Source organism: Hyaena hyaena, unplaced genomic scaffold (genome assembly GCF_003009895.1).
Source record: "Hyaena hyaena isolate Hyena2069 unplaced genomic scaffold, ASM300989v1 scaffold_9, whole genome shotgun sequence".
Classification (NCBI taxonomy): Eukaryota; Metazoa; Chordata; class Mammalia; order Carnivora; family Hyaenidae; genus Hyaena; species Hyaena hyaena.
Genome location: NW_024080641.1, coordinates 5,651,978 through 5,671,726, shown reverse-complemented (window position 1 = coordinate 5,671,726; position 19,749 = coordinate 5,651,978). Strand labels below are relative to the sequence as shown.

Below are 19,749 nucleotides of genomic sequence, written 5' to 3'. Positions count from 1 at the left end.
AGCCACTAGGGTACACAAAGTCTACTCCGGTTCCCATATTCCTTTCCTAAAGCGCTGGCTCCCAGTTTACTTCCGGAACGACTGTTTAAGCAAAGCATTGGAGATAAGAGATTGAGCCAGGGTTCACATAAATGGCAGCTGACCTTGGCCACGTTCCTCCACCCTCTCTAGCCCCTTTTCTAAAATGGAGATTGGTGACACCTTATGATGTTCCTGGCAGAGTTAAATGGGTGAAAGTACCCAGAATAGTGCTTGGTGCGTAGTAGCACTATGTGTTGTCATTATTTTGTGCTGCGCTCTCCCCCCCGACCCCCCCAAGCCTGTCCCTGCTGCCATTTCTTCAGTACCCGTACCAGGTGGAACAATTTCAACAGGCTGCTGCAGGCGGGGTGAAAACACCAGTCCACGTACTAAGTTGAGAGTCCTGTTTATGGATTCTTCAAAGGCTGTGAGTGTTGAGCAGAAACACGCATGACAGACCATCCCTCCATATAGTGTGTCTGTCCCCTGTTCCTCTCTAGCATCTTCATCTCTGGTCATACCAGTTTTTCTCAAATTTTTCAATCCCAGATCACCCTCCATGCGAGTTTCACAACTCTGAGCAACCATCAGGAGGAAATGACTTTAAAAGGGAAAAGAAAGGGCCTGGCATTGACATTGAGCCCTGTGTGTACCAGGCTGTGTTTTATATACATCACTACAAGCTTTCCCCCTCCCCATTTAACAGATGCAGAAAATAACAGTCCGAAAGAGAACATCTTACTGAAGTCCCTTCGCCAGGAAGCAGCAGGGCAAGCCCGTCTCTCCCTAGAGCAAGCCCACATTTTTTCCTCTGGCAGCGGGCAGCCTGCCTAGCGGTGAGTCAGTGGTGCAGACAAGCACCCAAAAACCTGCCTTTTCTCATTAGTGGCATGGTTGTGTGGATGTATCACGCCCTAACCATTTCCCTGTTGATAAACATTTAGGCTGTTGCTGAACTTTGGCTCTTACAAGCGTTTGCTGCGGTTAATAACCTTGTATATCTGATTGCATGTGTGTGATAGGATTATCAGTGATATCTTCTTTGAAGTGGAATCGCTGGGTCAAAGGGTACACGTTTGGGAATATTGAGAGCCATTGCCACATGATGTATTCATTTCTCCAATGATTTCTGTGTTCATTTTATTCATTCATATGTTGATTGTGTTCTGGAACTTTAATCAGCTGCCAGGCACAGCTGTAGGCTGGAGCTCCTACAGGGAATAGGCCAGAGCACCTGCCCTCTAGGATCAGCTATTCCAGTGGAGCAGATTATGTCAGATAAAAGATGCTTGGAAGGATAAGTCAGGATAAGGAAATTTCCAGTGACAGAGGTCAGCGGCGGTCGGGTAGGGCTGTCTGAGGAAAATTGTCAAGGTGACCAGAATGGCTGGAGCAGAGTGAGGGGACGAGAGAAAGGATTATTTTGGAATGAAGCTATCAAGGGGGGCCAGGTTACATAGAGTCTTGTAGGCCACCAGAAGGGCTTTGGAAGTTACTTCCTGAGTGTAACAGGAAGCCGTTGTAGAGCTGTGAGCAAGGACCAGAGTGTTGGGATGTAAGTTTTATAAACATTTCTCGAGTGAAAACCCGCAGTTAATGACTGTGGATGCTTGTTCGGGTGAAGGCCACAGATACAGATCCGAGCTGTGAGGACGAGTGTTGAAGACTTCTGCTTTTTCGAGCCACATGACTGTTGTCTGTGCACAGAAAAGTTAAAGCGTTAAAGCAGCGCCAGTTGCTGTGAGGAGAACGACCTGCAGCTGGACACAGGTGATGAGGAAGCCCATGTCCCTGCCTGGATGGGAGATGATGGTGACTCAGAAAGAGGGTTGTGTGACAGGAAGAATGAATCAGGGATGACTTAAAAGTTATCCTAAAGGTTTTGGGCTTGACCAGCTGGACAAAGCGTGATGCCTTTTTTTTTTTTTTTTTTTTACTTTTTACGAAGATGTAGAGGAATCCTCTTCCTGGGAAATCAACAAGCTTTGAAATTGCTAACTCTGAGATCAATGGACGTGGAGTAAGGGGCGACAGTTAGGAGAGAAGCCAGGGTTGTAGACAGAAAATTTTTTACTGACTTTTCACTGTGAAATTTTATTATTTTATTTTATTTTTGTATTTTCCAAATTTTTAGATGTTTTATTATTTATTTTAGAGAGAGAGACAGAGTGCGAGAGAGGGAAAGGCAGAGAGAAAGGGAGACACAGAAATTGGAGCAGGCTCCAGGCTCTGAGCTGTCAGCACAGAGCCCGACTCTGGGGCTCACACTCATGAATCTCGTGAGCCAGGAGATCATGACCTGATCCGAAGTCAGGCACTTAATCGCCTGAGCCACCCAGGCGCCCCTCAGGAGTGTTGAAGGTGGGAGGAATTATAGCATGTTGCGTGCTAACAAGAGTGGTAGAGGGAAAAGGGGCGTGGAGACTTAGGAACTCGGTCCTCAGGCGGGTAGCAGCATGGTGAGAGGGAGAGAGGGATTGGCCTTGAATCAAAGAGGGGCCAGCTCTCCCTGGTAAAAGAAAGGAAAGTTGGACCATCTGATGTTCCCTCCAGATTGTGGAGACCACTCCTGTTCCTTCTGTGTTGGCAGCTACTGCACACAGCATAACAGCTCAAGAAAGGTGTTTGGCCCGCAGTCTGGTGTTGATGTAGATGGTAGGGCTTCCTTTACGAGCCATACTCAAGAACTGGACAGATGCTCTCGGTAGTTGTTCTACGTGGCTGGGCCAGAGGGAAGGGCGGTGGTGGGCAGTTATCTGACCCTTGGTCTTCTGGAAAGGGGGAGTCGGGGAGGTTGAGTCAGTCCCCAGCAGCCAATGATTTAATTAGCACTATGTAGTGAAGCCTCCATCAAAACCGAAAAGGTCAAACACACACACTCACGCTCACACTCACACACACACAAGGTCAGAGTTGGGAGAGCTTCCAGGTTTTAGGGCACATGGAGATTTGGGGACAGTGGGGCCCCTGGAGAAGGCATCGTAGCTTCCACCCTTCCCCATACCTTGCCTGTGTGTCTCTTCCATCTTCCTGTTTCTGAGATTTTTTTGGTTTATAATAATTACTGATTTATAATAACCAGGAATCCATTAAGTAAAATGTTTCTCTCTGAGTTCTGTGAGCTGGTGTAGCAGATGAATCCAACCCAGGGGGTCGTTTTTTGGAACCTGTGCTCTGTAGCTGATTGGTCCAGAAGCACAGGTGATAACCTGGACTTGCCACTGGCTTCTGAAGGTTGGGGGGTGGGGGGGGTTGCAGTATTGTAGGACTGAGCTCTTAATCTGTGGAATCTGATGCTGTTTCTAGGAAGACAGTGTCAGAATTGAGTTGAAGTATAGAACATCCGGCTGGTGTCTGAGAATTGCTTGGTGGTGTGGTGGGGGGGGGGGACCCACACACTGGAATTGGGTGCGGAATCACTAATGGTTCCTGCTAACAGCCAGGGTGGGGTGGGGGGATGTGGAAGGGGGTTATGGGGCCTGAAGAGCCCCCAGGGTGAGGCCTGTGGGTGTATTAACACAATGGGATACTACTCTGCAGTGAAAAAGCGTGAGCGGCAGGGATGGATCGCAGAGCCTAAGAAATCGGTCCATCTAGCATGTAGAGCAGGGCTGCTTTCAAAATCCGGCAGAAGAGGTCAGGATGGTGGTTACCAGGGAAGCAGGAGTGTGTTGGCTGGGAGGGAACATGAGAGCCTTTAGGGGGATGGAAACTTCTAGCTTGATCTGAGTGGTGGCTGCTCCAGTGAATAAATGGGTAAAAAGTCACTGAGACTGCATTTAAAATGTGTGTGCTTTATGTAAAAGGACCTCCATAAAAGAAAAAATGAGCTGCAAGAAGCTAGACTTTGACAGAAGGGCAGGTTGGAGCCACAGAAGTTTGAGCAAGGGCCAAGTTCAGGTCCAGGTATGGGTGGGAGAGTCCTCACAGTCCAAGGGAGGCGGGTGCTTGAAAAGAGAGAGGCCAGAATCTGCCTCAGCTCCTGACTGGCCCTCTAACCCTGGGAAGCCCCCACCCTTCTCTGGGCCCTCTTTTTTCCCCACTCAGGCCCCTGGTGGAGGTGGAGGTAAAGGTAAAACAGGAAAGGAGAGAAGCCCAGACAGAGCCTGTGAGACTGAGCCCCTTGAGGACAGAGACATCTGACTCATGCCTGCAGACCTAGCCCCTGATGGAAGTGCTGATTTAGTGAGGGGGAGTGCAGAAGCTGCTGGAAGGGGCTGTCAGGACCTATGTCCCACATTGGGGAATGGGTGCAGGTAGCGGGGCAGGTCCAAGATACTTGAGAACAGGGGATCGCTCCCACGTCCTCTTAGTTTCTTTGTGAAAAGCCCCTTCTAACCAGTTCCTGCCTTGTCTCAGCGGAAACCACCGCGGTGGAAAGTGAGGAGTTTCGGTACCCCAGGCGTTCAGGGTTACCATTCAGTGATAGTCACTGAGGCTCTGCAGGTGCCAGCCCTTGACATTGAAAACACAGTAGAGAACAAAAAATGAAAATACGTTGTTAATCATCCCTGAGCTTCTCATTGGGCCTGTTGGCTAAATGCTGGGGCTCTGGAGCCAGGCTCCGTGGGCCAGAGCCCAGCTCTCCCCTCTCTACTGTGGCTCTGGGTAGGTTTCTTAAATTTCTCTCTGCCTCGGTTACTTCATGTGTAAAACAGGACCACACAATACCCACTTTGCCTCCTTTTTAGAGATTTTGTGAAGTCATTTATATAGACTTAGCAGGGTGCTGGGTTCCAAAAATACTGTGGTTCATGGGGGGCTGTGAGAGCTCCAGAAAAGGCTTTCTAGAGAAGGGGACAGACACCCAGGCTGAGGCCTAAAGGAGGAATAGGAAGGAGGTGGCCAGCTGCAGCGGGGTGGGACGAGGAAGAATGGGTTTGGTAGGGGATCTGGCTGTAACACTGCAAGGAGGGCTTCCTGCAGGGGGAGGGTGTTGGAGATGTCTTCAGAGGTCCCATCCAGTTCCTGTCTCCTTTACTGCCAGGTGGGCTGGCGTCCAGAGGAAGGGCAGTTCGTGGCAGTGGGTGGTGCAGGCCCCAGTTTAGCTCCGGGGGCCGAGGGATGAGGCTAACTGTGGATTTGTAGGGAAATCCAAAGATAGCTCAGCAGAGAATGATGACTCGCAGCCCGGGCTTCCCCGCAAATCGAAGGAAGCGAGGATGAATCAGTCTCTCAAAGTGGAATGGAGCCGTTGTGGGAAGTGATGGGAAGTGAAACCTCCAAGAAGTCCAAGGCCATTCGGCCTCTGACTCACCTCAGGCAGGGCAGAGGGAGGGCTCAGCCACAGGGCAGGGCAAGCTGGGTGTGAATCTGGGCCTTGCGGCCAGACTTCCAGCCTCTTAGACGTGGCTCTTCCTGCAGCCTCAGTTTCTGTATCTCTACAATGGGTTGGGTCAGTCGTGGTGATTTATAGGAGGGGAGCACACAGTAGGGCCTCCAGAAGTGCCAGCCCCTCCCTACTTCCTGTCTGAGTCTTAAGCAGATAATGGAATGAGTATGTGGGATGGTTTGGGGTTCTTGGTAGTTTCCTGATGGGTGAGTTGTCATCTAGGTACTGGAGAGATGAGTGGGGGGAAGGGCTGCAGAGAAAAGAAAAAGAGCAGCCATGCGCTACTTCTGAAAATCAATACCGATTAATAAAAATGATGAACTGTCTCTTGTGTTTTTGATTCTTACTAAATGCCTGCCCGTCTGTGCCAGTCCCTGTTTTCATCTTAACAGCAGTTCCATGGGAAGGTGGACCCATTTTAGAGGTGAGGTAAAATGTTCAGAGAGGTGAAGCCACTTGCCCAAAGTCACACAGGCAGTGGATGGCAGAGCTAAGCTTGGGACCCTGCACTAAATCCTGGATTTGAAGCCTTTGTTCTTAGTCTCAGATCTGTGGGGGTGAGGGTTATTGAGGACCCACAGACCTGGGAGGGGACTTAGAGGAGGGGGTCTGCTTTACAGACAGGAAAACTAAGGTTCAGACCAAACAAGGGCCTTGCACTGGATGACCTGCCTGTTGGGAATGTGCATACGTTTGAAAAGAAACAGCAACTTCTTCTGGCTTTGTTTAACATTTATTACAAAGTTAAGAACAGAGACTGGTGAGTTGTGCCCCCCACCCGCCTTCTCTCCACCAGATCCTCTGCAGCTCTGGAAGACTGTGTTCTCCTTGCTCTCCCGGCAGAGGGCGCTGCTTCCCCTCAGCCTCAGGCCTGGTTCCTTCAGCTCCCGTATCCAGCAGTAACTGAGGCATCCCAGGATCCTGGACTCTGCACCCCCATCCCCCACCCCCCATCCCCTCCTCCTCTGGGACCCAGGAGTCTCACCCCCAGGCACCTCCCCTTCTAACTGAAAGCTGGAGGTCATCCATAGCAGCATAGCGAGGATGTTTTGTCCAGGGTATGTAGGGTAGTAGTGACCATTTTCCCATTGGGGGAATCGGGGGTGGGTGTGTGTTTGTGTGGCCACGGCCTTTCTTCTTGAGCCAGTGTCTCCTCCAGCAGCCATCCGTGAGTGAGCCCATCCAAAGGTGGGGCCCCCTTCGGTCCTTGCACTTGAGGTGCTTTATTCGTAGGGCTGGGTCAGGAGTAGCAGGGACAGTGTCCTCGACCTCAATCCTGGGGAAAGTAGCTTGGTCTGCCTCCATGGATCCTGGGGAGACAAACAGAGAGATGGCTAGATAGGCAGGCCAGAAACCAAAGGCAGAGCAAGAGCAGGGACACTGGGGTGAAGACAGACAAACACCAGTGGACAGAGGAGGAAGGAAGAGGGTGGGTGTACCTGTCACCAGCAGATGGGCATTTGGACAGAGACTGAGAACATGCCCAGAGATAGACAGACAGATCAAGCCAAGAAAGAGGGAGAAAATACTGAGGGTCAGCAAAGAGAAGGACTGTCCCCTTCCTTTACTGCTAGTCCAGGCCCATGTGCCCTGTCTTCCAAAGGAGAAAGGCCATCCCCTGCCCCTTCGCCCCATGGGCTGCTATCCACAGGCGCCCTTCCTCCAGGAGGCTCTTCTGCCTGAGTCCCAACCCCCTCACCAGCTACGTGGCCTCCTGGCGTGGTTCTGGATGCTGCTGCGGCCCCAGGGCATTGCTAAGCAGCTCAGCCAGGGTGTCCAGCTTCCCCGCCAGTGCGTCCATCCGCTTCTCCAGGGCCTGGTGGGAGCTGCTCAGACCCAGCTGCAGGTCACACAGGATCATGTGCATCTGGGCAGAGAGGGGGCCAGAGGCCTCAGCGGCTGAGGTGCACTTCTGCCTCATCCCAGAACTTGACTTGGTGCTTTCCATTCGTGGTTTAAAACACTCTTTAAAAGTGTGAGTGAGAATCTGTTTCCGTTTTTACAGCTATGGAAACAGGCCTAGAGCAGTTAAACTGACATGCCCAAGGCAGCACCTAGAATAAGGCTTAGTACATAGAAGGTAGGTGCTCATTAAACATTTGTGGAATTGATGAAGGACTTCACAGTAGCCCTTTCATTACCTTCTCAGATGAGGATTCACAGCTTCATCTTTGAGGGTGTGTGAGCTTTCTATGAGATTTCTTGAATTCTATGGTTTTAGCCAGTTAATCTTCAGAAATATGACCTGCCAATTCTGGCAGATCTAGGCCAGCCCCTCCTCACTGAGACCTGCCCTGAAGTTTAGGGGCCTGCATCTGCGGCTGTGTTTACCATGGCATTGGTGCCAATGGCCACTGTTTGAATTGTCTCGGGCTAATGAGAAAAAGCAAAGGCCACCGGATAAGCAAAAGGCTCTGTGAGCCAAGCCAAGGGATGTGATGTCACCACCCCAAGCAGTGGCTGAATCAAGTGGCCCCAGCAGAAGAATGGCAAGGGGGGGTCCACCTTGGCCAGGCAAGCCTGCCTAAGGCCCCTCTTTACAGTCACCACAGAGACTGACCTCCCCTGAAACGATGCCATCGGTTTGTGTCAGTGTTAATTTGCATTGTATTGGTTTTGCCATTTATGTTTGAATTTGGTGTGTATGTTTGCTTTGGTTTTATTTGTTGCCTAAGAGTCAGAATTGGAAGAAATTTCATCTGTCCACATGTAACTTGACAATAAAAATAATTTAAAACTAAACGCTGGAGTTCCTTATACTATTTCTTTAAGTTAAAAAGGGATCTGATGTGTCCCCTACATGAGTGTAAGAAACAGTTGAATCATTCATTCAACATCAAACCTTTGTCAGGTGCGTGTGTGTGCCAGACCCCTGCCAGTGTTGTCTGTGCCGGGGCCAGATTTCCCTACCAGTGCGGTGGCCCCAAACTCCCTTATAGACCCCTCCCACTGGGCCCCGGTACCTTGGAGATGTCCACCATGGAGTTCACTTGCTCTCGGAGCTTTCTGTGTTTCAGCCGCACCTGGCGGAACCTGTGGGAAGAGGTGATAGCTTAGAAGTGACCCTCGCTTGGGGATGGGTAAGGGGAGGAGAGACTCACGGAGACACAGCAGTGAGGAAGGGTTTCCAGAGAGCTGCACCCATGAGCCCATCTCCCAGGTAGAGACCCAGGTATCCTGGCCCACATGTGGGGTGGCACAGACCCAAAGACAGAGGTGCAAGATGAATCCTCACAGACAGAGTCACTATGAGGTCTCAGTGGACATCTGCTCAGCCCACACACGGGTGTCCTGACCCGGGCACACACTATGCAGGATGGAGGAGATGCTCGCAGAGAGGCCCTCACCTGTTGATGGCAGCCAGCAGCCTGCGCTGGTGCCTGCGGGCAGCTCCACGGTCCTTCCTGCGGGTGTGTTTGTAGAACATCCAGGCCTCCTGCAGCACTCGGGCAGCCGATTCCTTCATCTGGCGGTGGGCATGGTGTCAGTGGAGACAGACCCCTAGGGCTCTGGGAAGAGGTGCTGGGGCCTGGACTCCCTGGTCTGAGGAAGGGGAGGGTTGGAGGCTGGGGCAGGAGGGAATGGGTGGGGACTCCTGGGTGCTGTGGGTGCCGCAGGTCCGTCCTCACCTCTTTGGCATACTGGATGTCCATCATGAAGTTGTGCACGTGCTTCTCTGCCTTATTAAACTCCAGCTTCCGGGCCACCACGGCCACCAGCAGGGCTGTGCAGCAGACCCCCTGTGGGCAGATCAGACACTATGACAGGAGGGCTGTTGGGGCTCTTGTGCCGCCAAACTCTCTCTCCTTGAACCCTCACAACAGCCCCAAAAGGCAAGCAAGACCACCCCTCGGTGACAGGCAAGCAGGCCCAGGGAGGAGAACCACGGTCCCACAGCTGTGAGGGGGTAGAGCTAGGACACAAGTCACGTGTCTGAGTCCCACTCATGTGTAGCGTTCACACCATCAGAATGTCCCCTTTTGTTAAGGGCATGATTGGAGAGGGGTAGATTCTGGGCGAGGGGCAGTCCTGGCCACCACCTCCCCATTGCTCTCACCCAGTTGGCCATCAGGTCCATGAGGGTATCCCTCAATCTCCCCTCTCCCCTGTGGCTCCTGCCCAGTTCTGGCCGTGTCCCTTCCCTCCTGGATCATCTCCAGCCTCCCCTCTCCTGACCCTGACCCCAGAGAGATCTAACAGTTTGGAGCCTGCCCCCTTACCCTAATGTAGGCTCCCCCAGCCCCAAACTTCTTAGCCTGGCTTTCAGAGCCTTCCAAGGTCTAGGCCTTGGCTCCAGACAACTCAGCTTGGCCTCGTTCTGCTTCAGCTGCCTGAGCACTTTGGTCCATACACTCCTCCCTTCTCCCAAGGCCTCTGATCCAGCAGCTGTTTGGCGGCACCTGCTGTTCTTCCTTACAGTAAATTTTCTTCTGGAGCCTTCCCCTTCCCCAAGCTGTATCTCAGCTCACAAAAGCTTTGGACAATTTACTTGTTGCAAACATTGTTTCCTGGAGTGCCTGTGTTCCAGTTCAGCCCTGAGCACGTTCCTTAATCTCTCAGCGTCTCACTTTCCTCCCTGTAAAAAGGGCATGCCCTCACAGTATGACCCTGCAGATTCCTTAACACTTGGAAAGTGTTCAGAGCAGAGACTGGCACAGAGTATGTGCTCAGTAAAGTTGGCTATCATTATTCCATTATGCTGGGAAACCTCGGCCAGGAGGTGGGCTGTGAGCTCTAGTGCAAATTGCCTGATCTTTCTAGGTCTCTCCTTGGCACAAGGTTTCTCCTTGTGTCAAATGACACATTTCTGGAAGGAAATAGGGCTGGGAAGTCGGGCCTGTGTTCTTGAGGATGGTGAAGCCTAGGGTCCCAGGTTCCAAAGAGCAAGGATTAGGGGATGGATCCCTGCGTTTTGAAAGGAAATGGGGCAGTGGGTGTTCTTGGGGGTCTCCTTGAATGCCTTCGTGGGCTCCATGATTTCCTGGGGCCCAAAGGATGAGCAATTTGGGATAAGGGTAGGGTCCCTGAGGGAGCTGTACTCACCATCACTCCAGTGCAGAGGCAGACAATCTTGCCCCATAGGGTGCCTGGTACCACATCCCCATAGCCAATGGTCAGGAATGTGATGGGGATCAGCCACAGTGTGTCTGAAAGGTGTCCAGTGGCATTAACGGCCTGCCTATAGGGAAAGATGAGTTAGTTCTGAAACCTTACCCCATGATCCCTGATACTCTCCTTCCTAACACACCTACAGTCCCCAGAAACACCCAGAGAAAAAGTCAGTAAGTTCTGGGCTTTGGAGAGCCTGCCTGGCTTCCTCTCTGCTGTGTGAGCTGGGCAAGAGAGGCTCAGCCACTCTGGGCTGTGGGATTTGAACTTGGATCCCACCAGTTCCAAAGCCTGTTTGGTTTTAGCTAGGTTACCAGGACTGCTGCTTTCAGAGTGCATGGTTGAAGGGTTGAGAGCAGGCAGAAACCCAGCCCAGGGTCCACTTGTCCACCCTGACAGTGATATCATCACCCGGAGGAAGGGGAGCCTTTTTCTTTTAAAAAAAAAAAATAAATAAATAAAATAAAAACATTTTTTAAAGTAATCTCTACACCCAGTGTGGGGCTCAAACCCCAAGATCGAGAGTCTCATGCTCCAACGACTGAGCCAGCCAGGCGCCCCAGGGGCCCCTTTTTCTAATGTCCACAAAGATGCTGTATGGCCTACAGGTGGCCTTGTCAAGACTAAAAAGGCAGGACCCTTTCTTCCCTTCCCCTCACTTTATGGAAGGAGACATTTGGTTCCAGCCATGGAAGGGATTGAAGATCTTGATTTGTCTAACACAAGCCCACAGACCCCTTGCATCAGGGTCAGCAGGGAAAGCTTCATTCATGATGCCGTGAGAGCCACTACTGCCTGGAGGCGGGGACTGAATTTACACTGTTAAGCCCCACTTCCTTCATCCTGAAGGACATTCAAGTCTGAGGAGTTCTGATTTGGGATTTAGAAATGTGACCCCCTCCTCACCCTCCCATTTTTCAGATGAGAAACATGGTGGGAGGAAAACATTCTGCAAGAGGAAGGAGTTGAAAATCGTGAAAGATCAGAATTGCTGGGGAGACTTGAAGGACAGTGGAACTTGACACCCATTCTACAGATGAAGGAAGGATCTGAAAAGCCAGTGCTCGTCATTCCCCGCCTCTTTTCAAGAATCTTTTGCCAGAGGTACTAAACCAGAGGTTCCTGAACTTGAGCAGGGATCAGAATCCCCTGTTAAAACAGGTTGCTTGGCCCGAGCCGCTAGAGTGTTAACTTGGTGGTTCTGGGAAGGGCCTGAGAATTTGGATTTGCAGCAAGTTCCCTGCTGGCCCGGGAACCACACTTTAAGAAACACCAACTAAGCTTACCCTCACTTTCTTTATCTGTAAGGGAGAGAAACCGAGGCCCTGAAAGGCTACAGGCCCAGCATTCAGTCTGTCCAGCAGGCAGCCTGGAATCCTTTATCCATTCCCCGCAGGGAATTTCCTTCCAGAGCAGCCCCCAATCACCCCCATCCCAGGATCATGGGGAGTGTCCACAGAACATCTCTGTGCTAATTCGGAAAAGGTGTCACTGTCCTCCAACGAGGCAGTTGCAACCCTTGGCCTGGCCCCAGTACCTGGGTTTAGAGATGGAATATATGTCTGGAAACCCGAGACAGGGCAGGGGTGGAAGTGGGAAGGGAAGGGCTTGCTAGGGCCTGTGTGAGTCTGGGGAGACTGGAGTGGCCAGCCAGTCGGTTCCTCTCACCCCAGTGGCTGAGTGTGGACAAACAGCTTTCTCCTCGGCGTTGCCCCCCAGGGGCCCAAGCTGTAAGGCCATCCAGGACAGCTGTGGCTGTAAGCGGCTCCTCCAGATGCTCCTGGTACCCCCACCCTCCACCCCCAGCACCCTCACCTCTCGGCCACCGACAGCACCCAGGCGGTGGTGAGCCAGAGGCCAAGCGTGAGGCAGAGCAGCAGGCGACCAGGGTGCGTGTTCATGTACAGCTTGGCCACGAACCAGTGGCGGAAGCGGACCTGGTTGAGGGCGCCGATGCTGCGGTAGGACGCGTTGAGCAAGACGCCGCTGCGCAGGAGGACGGCGCGAGGCACCAGGTAGAGGCGCAGCAGCATGGCCAGCGACAGCAGCGCCTCCCCCTCGTCCAGGAAGCCCGGCCAGGACTGCGTCGCCGCGGACCGGGACCCCAAACCCTGAGCGCACCGCGGACCCCGCACCGGCGCCGGGTGCAGAGCGCACACGGCCAGCTCCAGCACGATCTGCGCCGCCTGCCGCCCGGTCAGCGCCACGCGCCAGTCCCGGAGCCCGTTGTCGGTCATGAACAACTGCGGGGAGGGGACAGATGGGGGAGGGAAGGGGTCACACGAAGGTCAAGCGGCCCTGCCTGCCTGCCAGCGCAGGGAGATAAGGGGGGCGCGCCCACCAGGGCCGGGGCCCTGGGGAGGGGGCGGAGGGAGGCACTTAGCGCAGGACAGGGACGGGCAGGTGGGACTGGGGAGGGTGGGGAAGGAGTGGGTCAGGATCTGAGGAGGGTGCCTCTCCACCTTCTCCCACCCCCCACCCCCAGTGTCAGCCCACTTCCAGAATTTCCTGTGGGCCCCACAGTGTTCTATATATCGAAGACACAGGTGAGGAAAACAGAAACCCCTGGGTCCCAGGAGCCTACAGCCCACAGCCACCGAGCTGTCTCCGCCTTCAGTTTCTGGGGACACGGCCAGTAACTAACTGTAACTGTAAATCGCACACCATTAGCAGTGACTCTAGCTAACATTTTACAGGGCACTTGGGACATGGGCACTGCTCTCTCTCTCCAATTTATGACTCAGGGAATGCTCACAACACAGTGAGATTGAAAGCATTATGACGCCCATTTTACAGATGCGGAAACTGAGGCCCAGGCCCCTCAGGTGTAGCAACACAGCTGAGCTACAAGTTGAGGCCACTTCACCGTTTGAATGACTGCTGTTAAGGATAATGTGTACTTTTTTACTGAGCAGGCACCACAGGGGGAATTATTACATATGGCCAATAAACCTCCCTTTTACAGGGGAAAGGGGGAAAGGGTAAAGGCAACAGGATACTGGGATGTAGGGAGTGGGGGGGAGAGGAGGGGTGGAGAGCTGGGTGTCTGGATGAGAATGAGACGGGAGGGGGGCGATGGGTGGAAAGACATGCCCCCCCCCAGGTCTAGGAGGTAATCGTCAGAGAGATGGGGAGCTCAGGAATAGGGACGAACCTGCAGGCACATAGCCTGGAATGGTGGGGCCTCAGGGATGGAGGACAGAGGTCTGGGGAGCTGGGCCTGGAGCAGGGGTGCCTAGAGGTGGGAGTTGTCAGCACCCCAGGGCTGCAAGTGGAGCATGGGACTGGGTTGCTGCAGGAGGCTCTGTCTGTCTGTCTGTGGTTATTCCCCTCTCGGTGGGTGAGGGTGTGGACGAATCTTAGGGCGGAGAAACCTCATTACTCAGACCAGGAGGAGGAGTGTGGAAAGTGTGAGCCGACAGGGTGTGGTGGGGGCTGGGGGGGAGCAAGGAAGGGGCCCCGGGGTGGGGCCCGCCCTACCTGGACCTCTTTGGCGTGAAATACCACGATAAGACAAAGAAGCAAGAAGGTGGAAATGCTGATCATGCATTTAACCAGGAACAGGTAGAGCGCCCACTGTTGGGAGGGATAGAAAATGGGGTAAGATTCCAGGTCCCCGGACTCAATTCCCAATTTCCTGGCCTCTCCCGCCCACCCCCCTGCCTGCCTCCCCCCTCCCCCCCCCCACCTTGCAAAATCTAGTTCTACCTGAGGCCTCAGTTTTGGGGAACTCTCAAAACCATCATCTGGCCCCCAGGGAGAGTGTCCCTTTCCTTCCCAGCCCGACAGCCTCTTCTAGGATCCACACCTGAGGGGGGGACCTTGCAATGCCTTTTAAATTCCCCCAACCCCTTTCCCGTAAAAAACGGTTCTTCAAGTGTGGGGTGGGGGTGGGGGGAGGTCTAGAAACACACACCTGGCCTTCAGAAAGCTCCCCCTCCCTTCCCTTCTCGCACAGCTGGTCCTGTCCTAGAAAGCAACCTGCCCTAGAAGGTCCTACTAGAAGGTCCTAGCATCTTCTCCGTTCCCCAAGGAGCCTAGAAATGATCTCTCAGTACTCAGGGAGTGAGTGACAGCCTCCCCCACCCACCCAGGGCACTGGGTCCCTGAGACCCCAGCCCCAGCTCTGAGGAGGGCCACTGAGTCCCGGCCCCGTGTCTCCTTCCCATTGCCCTCTCTCCTGGCTCTAAGCCCAGGGCAGATCTGGCCTGAAGCACGTGGCCTCTAGAAACCACGGAGAGATTTTTTTTTTTCCTCTCCCTTTGTGTGGCAATACCTTGGAGAAATCTAGAATTCTTGAAGGAGGGATTTAGGGGGGACTAGGATTGCTGGATTCCTTAGGAGGAGTGGGGAGGGGTCCCCACCTGAGGAATGTTGTCAGTGGGGAGGGGACCACCTGGCCTCCCATGCTGAGCTTAGCACCTGTTTTCCCTCAGATAGCTGCAGCCTCCCCCGGGGCCAGGGCCCCACCTCTGTGCAGGGGAAGAGGGCCAGTTTCCTGCCCCAGGGGGCCTGCCCCCCCCTCAGAACAATGGTGCTCTTGTTCCTAGCCCTCCCTACCCCTTCAGCCTTCTAAGTCTCCCTGGTTCCCTGTCCTTCAGTGTGTCTCAAAGCCCACTAGACGCACCCCCTGCCCACACAGCACCCCACTTCTCTGGTGGTCCTCTCCGCTTTGCCAGTTTCTCTCCCCCCAAATCCCCGACTCAGTCTCTTGTGTCTGAGGGTCTCTGTTTCTGCCAGACTTTCCTTCTCCCTGTGTGCGTCTCCCTCGGGGAGCTCTCGCCGTCTCTCCCTGTGGCTGTACTACTCTCTTACTGCATCTCTGTCTCTGTCTCATACCGCCTTCGTCTCTCTGTGTCTCTATCTCTCAGTGACAGCCTCTCTTCGTCCCTCTCGCTGCTCATATCTCCATCTTGTTCCCCTGCACCTGCCTCTCCTCCCGCCCCCCCCCCGCCCCCAGCAGGTGTCTGGGGCTCTGCAAAATGAGCCCATAAGATTGAGATGGAGGTGAGGGGCAGGGATGGATGTTGTCAAGACACAAGTGGAAAGGGGGCTGAGGAGGAACCCTTAGGGCCACGTATCTGAACCCTCACCCCCAGTTTACAGATGGGGAAACTGAGGCTCAGAAAGCTACAGCAACTTCCCCGAGTCCAGCTGCCAGAGGCAGCAGCCTGGCAGGCGGCAGAGGGAAGGACGAAATGAGAGGCGAGAAGGTGGAGGGAGGGAGGGCGTGGGGTAGGAAAGACCCCCTGTCCTTTTCCATCTGTGGCGCTCACATCCTCACCTCCCCTGCTGGGTGGGGTGCTGAAGCGTGGGAGCGGCGGGTAGGCCCTGGCCATGCTTCCTCTTGGCATGGGCTTCGGCAGCCCCACCCCCTCTGTGCCCGCTGCCCTGGCCTCAGCTGCCCGGCAGAGGAAGCCAGCTTGCTCTGACCCTCCGCGTGGCTGCTGACCACTTCGGGACTGCCCTCCTCCCCTGCCCCCAAATCCAAGCCTGAGCCTCCCTCCCCCAGGAATCCCCCAACCCAGGCCTCAAGTCAGTGCCCCCCCCCGCCAGACCAATTCCACATCCCTTACCCCAGACAGTTCTCCAACCCCTCCTTTCCGGTTAAGCAACTCTGTTCTGTCCCCAATCCACGGGTCCTGACCCTTGTCCTCCATCTGCCGCACCACTGCCCGGAGCCGGGCTGGAATGTGCCCAGAGCCTGTGTGGACCTGTCCTGGCCCCACCTGTCGTCTTCTTCCCCGTTCACACTAGCCTCTGTCAGGCCCACTTCCCACAAAGACGCTCTAAGCCTCATTCTTCAGACCCAGGAGCCTGGCCGCCCAGCCCCTCCCCTGGGACCTAGGAGTCCAGGCTACCGTGCACCTACTTCTCCATTATGTCTCAGACTAAACAGCAGGCAGACTGCGGGGAGGTTGGGAATGATGGACAAGGGGAGGGGCCGGGTGGTTTCCATCCCCCTCCACCCCCCCTTCACCCCCCCCACCAGTTTCTTCTGCTCTCTGCCCTTTGCAGCCAAGGCACTAGGTAAACGTTAGACTTTAGATAAGGACCAAGGAGCCTCCGCCTACTAGAAGTTAGTTTTTCTCCCTACCCTCCCTTCACTGACCCTGAGGCTCTCTCCTCTAATGGACTCTTGGGAGACTGGAAGATCTGATCTGCCACCCCCTGGCCTCCAGGGGTCCTGGACCTCCAGCTGTCCAACTGCAAACCTTCAAAGACTGAGACACTGCAACCCCTTTCCCTTCCTTTTGCAGAGAGAGCCCTGATATTTACCTCCCTAGAGCCCTAAGAGTCCAGGCCCCCAGCCCCTCCTCCCTCAGACCCAGGGTCTCAGCCCCCAGCCCCTCCTCCCTCAGACCCAGGGCCTCAGCCCCCAGCCCCTCCTCCCCCAGCCCCAGCCTCCCCTGGCCCAGGATAAGAGCCCCACTCACCGGGCACCCTCCGAACCATAACATCTCCGCGTGCAGCACCATGAGTCCGATGCCAGTTCCCGCCAGTGCCAGTGCCCAGCCAGCCAGCCACTTCTCCTGCTCCAGCAGCCGCTTTCGCCGCTGTAGGGCCCCCAGGCCTGGCACCAGCTCCCCGCCCATGGCCCCTGCGGTCTTGGGGCTCAGCCAGCTTCCTGCCCAGGGTCCCCCACCTCGCAGCACACAAAGGGCAGCCACTGTGGCTTGCAGGTCCTCAGCCTGCTCTGCTCCTTGCTCTGGGGCTCTTGCTTTGAGGCACGGAGGGAGTCTATGCCCTCTGGGGGTGGTGACGGCTGGGCAGGGCGGGGAGGGGCTGGCGTGGCCCTTGGGCAGAGGGGAGGCTCCCCAACCTCCCTTCTCAGTCTAAGGAGGGACTGGGGTGTGTCTTGGGGCAGAGCAAGGAAGAGGCGTGCATCCACGTGGATAAAGACACATACTACTGGGACACAATAGGTTTTGTCACACACAACGGTCTGCGCCGTGTAATACACACCTACACTCGGCCACACCCAGACACCACAAGACACCGGGTGATCAACCCTCACACACACATGGCCGGAGATGGAGCCTACCACACATGGGCACACAACACAAGCTACACTGAGTGACTCACAACCCCCAATGAGCTCTGAAACCCACAGCCACACCCAGACACCACACATATGGTGTGGCACACACCGGTGCTCAGCGAGGCAGGCTCTGCCCCGTGTGGCACGTGACCACCCAAATATTGTCCACACACAGGCACAAACATGGCAATCAAAACTGATACAACATCCTCCGACACAGAGCCACAGCCAGACCCCGCACACGGTGCCCAGCGATAGCTACATCAGCATGACACACACTGTCTTCCCACAGACACACAACGTATATTGACTCAGTGACACCCAGACACCACACTCAACACATCTGTGTAAGCGATGGGCTGATAACAGCATCCCAACATCATATGCCCGTGCAGTGACACCTGGCGTGTGCAGACACACCACATACATTCAGGGACACGCCATGGCCATCCCCAAGCACCCAGCACAGAGAGAAATGCACGTCCACCCGCATCGTGGTGCGCGGCAACTCGGGGACACATGCTCACAGAGCGATTTGCAGCACAGATACACGACCGCAACACACAGTGCACCCCAGGGCGCAATGCCATTCAGGTGCATAGTCAGCACACCTGAATGGACCCATGGAGAGACATGCACTGCACAGCGACACGTAGAAAAGACCCCAAACTGCACATGCCCAGAGTAAGACACAGCGACACGTAGAAAAGCCCCCAAATTGCACATGCCCAGAGTAAGACATGGGATGCCATAGAAGACAGGACCCAGAACGGTGCCTGGGGGGGAGGCCCATGCAGCCGGGGTGCAGGCGCCACAGACCCTGCTGCCGAAATGTGACACGCAGTGTGGAGCATGCGGGACATGACCGCCACGCCACACCCAAGCTGCACCCACACCGCCTGGCGCATGATCCACTCCAACACGCACGGTTACACAAACACGAACTACACAGAGCCCTATCGAGCACAGGATGACACGCAACACATCGACACAGCGTTTCCGGTACAACGGGACACTGTGCGTCGCAACAAAACCTCAGATGTGGCCCCTGGCACAGCCAACACCCAGGCCCACAACAACAGCACACACAACACCGGGGCAACGCTCTCCGGTGCAACACAATACACAGCCACGCAAACACAATGCATGCCACTCGTGGGCACCCAGGCCATGTTCGTGCAGGAAAAGGAAAGGCCCCCGCAATGGACATAGCTAGACACAACACACAGGCTCACATCTCTGAATGACGGCTCACCTTGACACACACAAGCCCCGGAAAGAGACACACCGCACAGCGACACACAGAGCAGCACGTGCGAGCAGATTGACCCACAGTGCAGAATGTCACCGCACCAGCAGCACAGAGATAACACACGGGTCTGGATACAGCGCATCTGGACACAGGCCGAGACTGTCCTCCCGCCACGTGCAGGGCACAACGGCACACTACCACGGCACACCTTGCACACGCTGACCTCCGAGTCACAGCCCGCGTCCACGGGGAACTCGCAGACAGAAGCCCTCTCCTTCCCGTGTCATATGTCATGCGGACACACGGACCTGCCAGCCACAGGGAGAGTCGAGACGCTCACGCACAGACACGTCTGGCGATCCACCAACACAACCCACACAGACACACCCAGAGACGCCAACCGCACACACAGACACACCCGGTGACAAAAACACAGCCCATGCTGGTGCCACGCCTGCTCCCTGGCACACGTGTGATTCCCACTCGGGGTGAGGCATGGCGGGAGAGTGATGGGGACGCACCCAGGCACACCCAGACACCACGCGCATGCCCTAGGGGAGAAAACGGTGCCACTGGGCACCCTTGAGGCTGCATCCTAAGCGCCCCTGCTAGCCACCACCCCTGTGGGCTGGCCCCCATCTCTCTGCACCCCTTCTCCTCCCTCTCTGGTTCTTGGGTCTCACCTCGGACTCCTGCTTCACCCTCTCCTGCTCTGGAAGCGTCTGGGTCCTGCGTTGTCGTGGTCTCTGCCCTTTCCCTGTCTGTTATTCTCTCCTCTATGTCTTTATCTCTATCTCTTCTGGCTCTGGCTCTAAGTATCTCTGACTCTCTCAGTTCCTTTGTTTCCATTTCTCTGGCTCTGTGTCTCTTTGTGTCCCTGTGTTTCTCTTAGCATCTCTGTCTAGGTCTCCATCTTTATGTCCCTTGTGTTTTTCTATTTCATTCTTTCTCCCTGTCATTGTCTCTCTGTCTCCATCTCTGTGCTCTCTCTCT

General features: G+C 54.7%; 1 protein-coding gene and 1 long non-coding RNA gene across 5 annotated transcripts in view; one reads left to right on the top strand and one right to left on the bottom strand.

Annotated features, from left to right (window-relative positions):
* Positions 1-11,949, top strand: part of LOC120244372 — a 12,948-nt gene extending 999 nt beyond the window's left edge. For both annotated transcript variants that reach the window (XR_005531542.1, XR_005531540.1), the window contains exons 2-3: positions 728-857; positions 11,384-11,949. This is a non-coding gene — a long non-coding RNA (uncharacterized LOC120244372). The remainder of the gene's footprint in view (positions 1-727; positions 858-11,383) is intronic.
* Positions 6,071-19,749, bottom strand: KCNN4 (potassium calcium-activated channel subfamily N member 4). 3 transcript variants are annotated; one of them, XM_039250823.1, is made up of 10 exons: positions 19,440-19,749; positions 16,900-17,108; positions 13,943-14,038; positions 12,278-12,705; positions 10,397-10,532; positions 8,983-9,093; positions 8,701-8,819; positions 8,317-8,386; positions 7,053-7,220; positions 6,071-6,663 (listed from the first exon to the last, which is right to left on the bottom strand). In XM_039250823.1, the coding sequence occupies exons 1-9, from the start codon at positions 19,603-19,605 to the stop codon at positions 7,056-7,058; spliced, it is 1,500 nt and encodes a 499-aa protein (XP_039106754.1). In that variant the 5' UTR covers positions 19,606-19,749; the 3' UTR covers positions 6,071-6,663; positions 7,053-7,055. The 3 variants fall into 3 exon arrangements, with proteins under 3 accessions (XP_039106754.1, XP_039106763.1, XP_039106774.1); XM_039250832.1 differs by lacking the exon at positions 19,440-19,749 and having other exon boundaries at positions 16,900-18,159; XM_039250843.1 differs by lacking the exons at positions 16,900-17,108; positions 19,440-19,749 and adding an exon at positions 16,039-16,400.

Coding starts and splice junctions, on each gene's coding strand:
- KCNN4 (XM_039250823.1), bottom strand. CDS start 19,605: ATGGAAACAAAGGAACTGAGAGAGTCAGAGATACTTAGAGCCAGAGCC. Junction 10,533..12,277: donor GTGCTGTCGGTGGCCGAGAG/GTGAGGGTGCTG, acceptor CTTTCCCTATAG/GCAGGCCGTTAATGCCACTG. Junction 9,094..10,396: donor GCCTCTGCACTGGAGTGATG/GTGAGTACAGCT, acceptor ATCTGCCCACAG/GGGGTCTGCTGCACAGCCCT.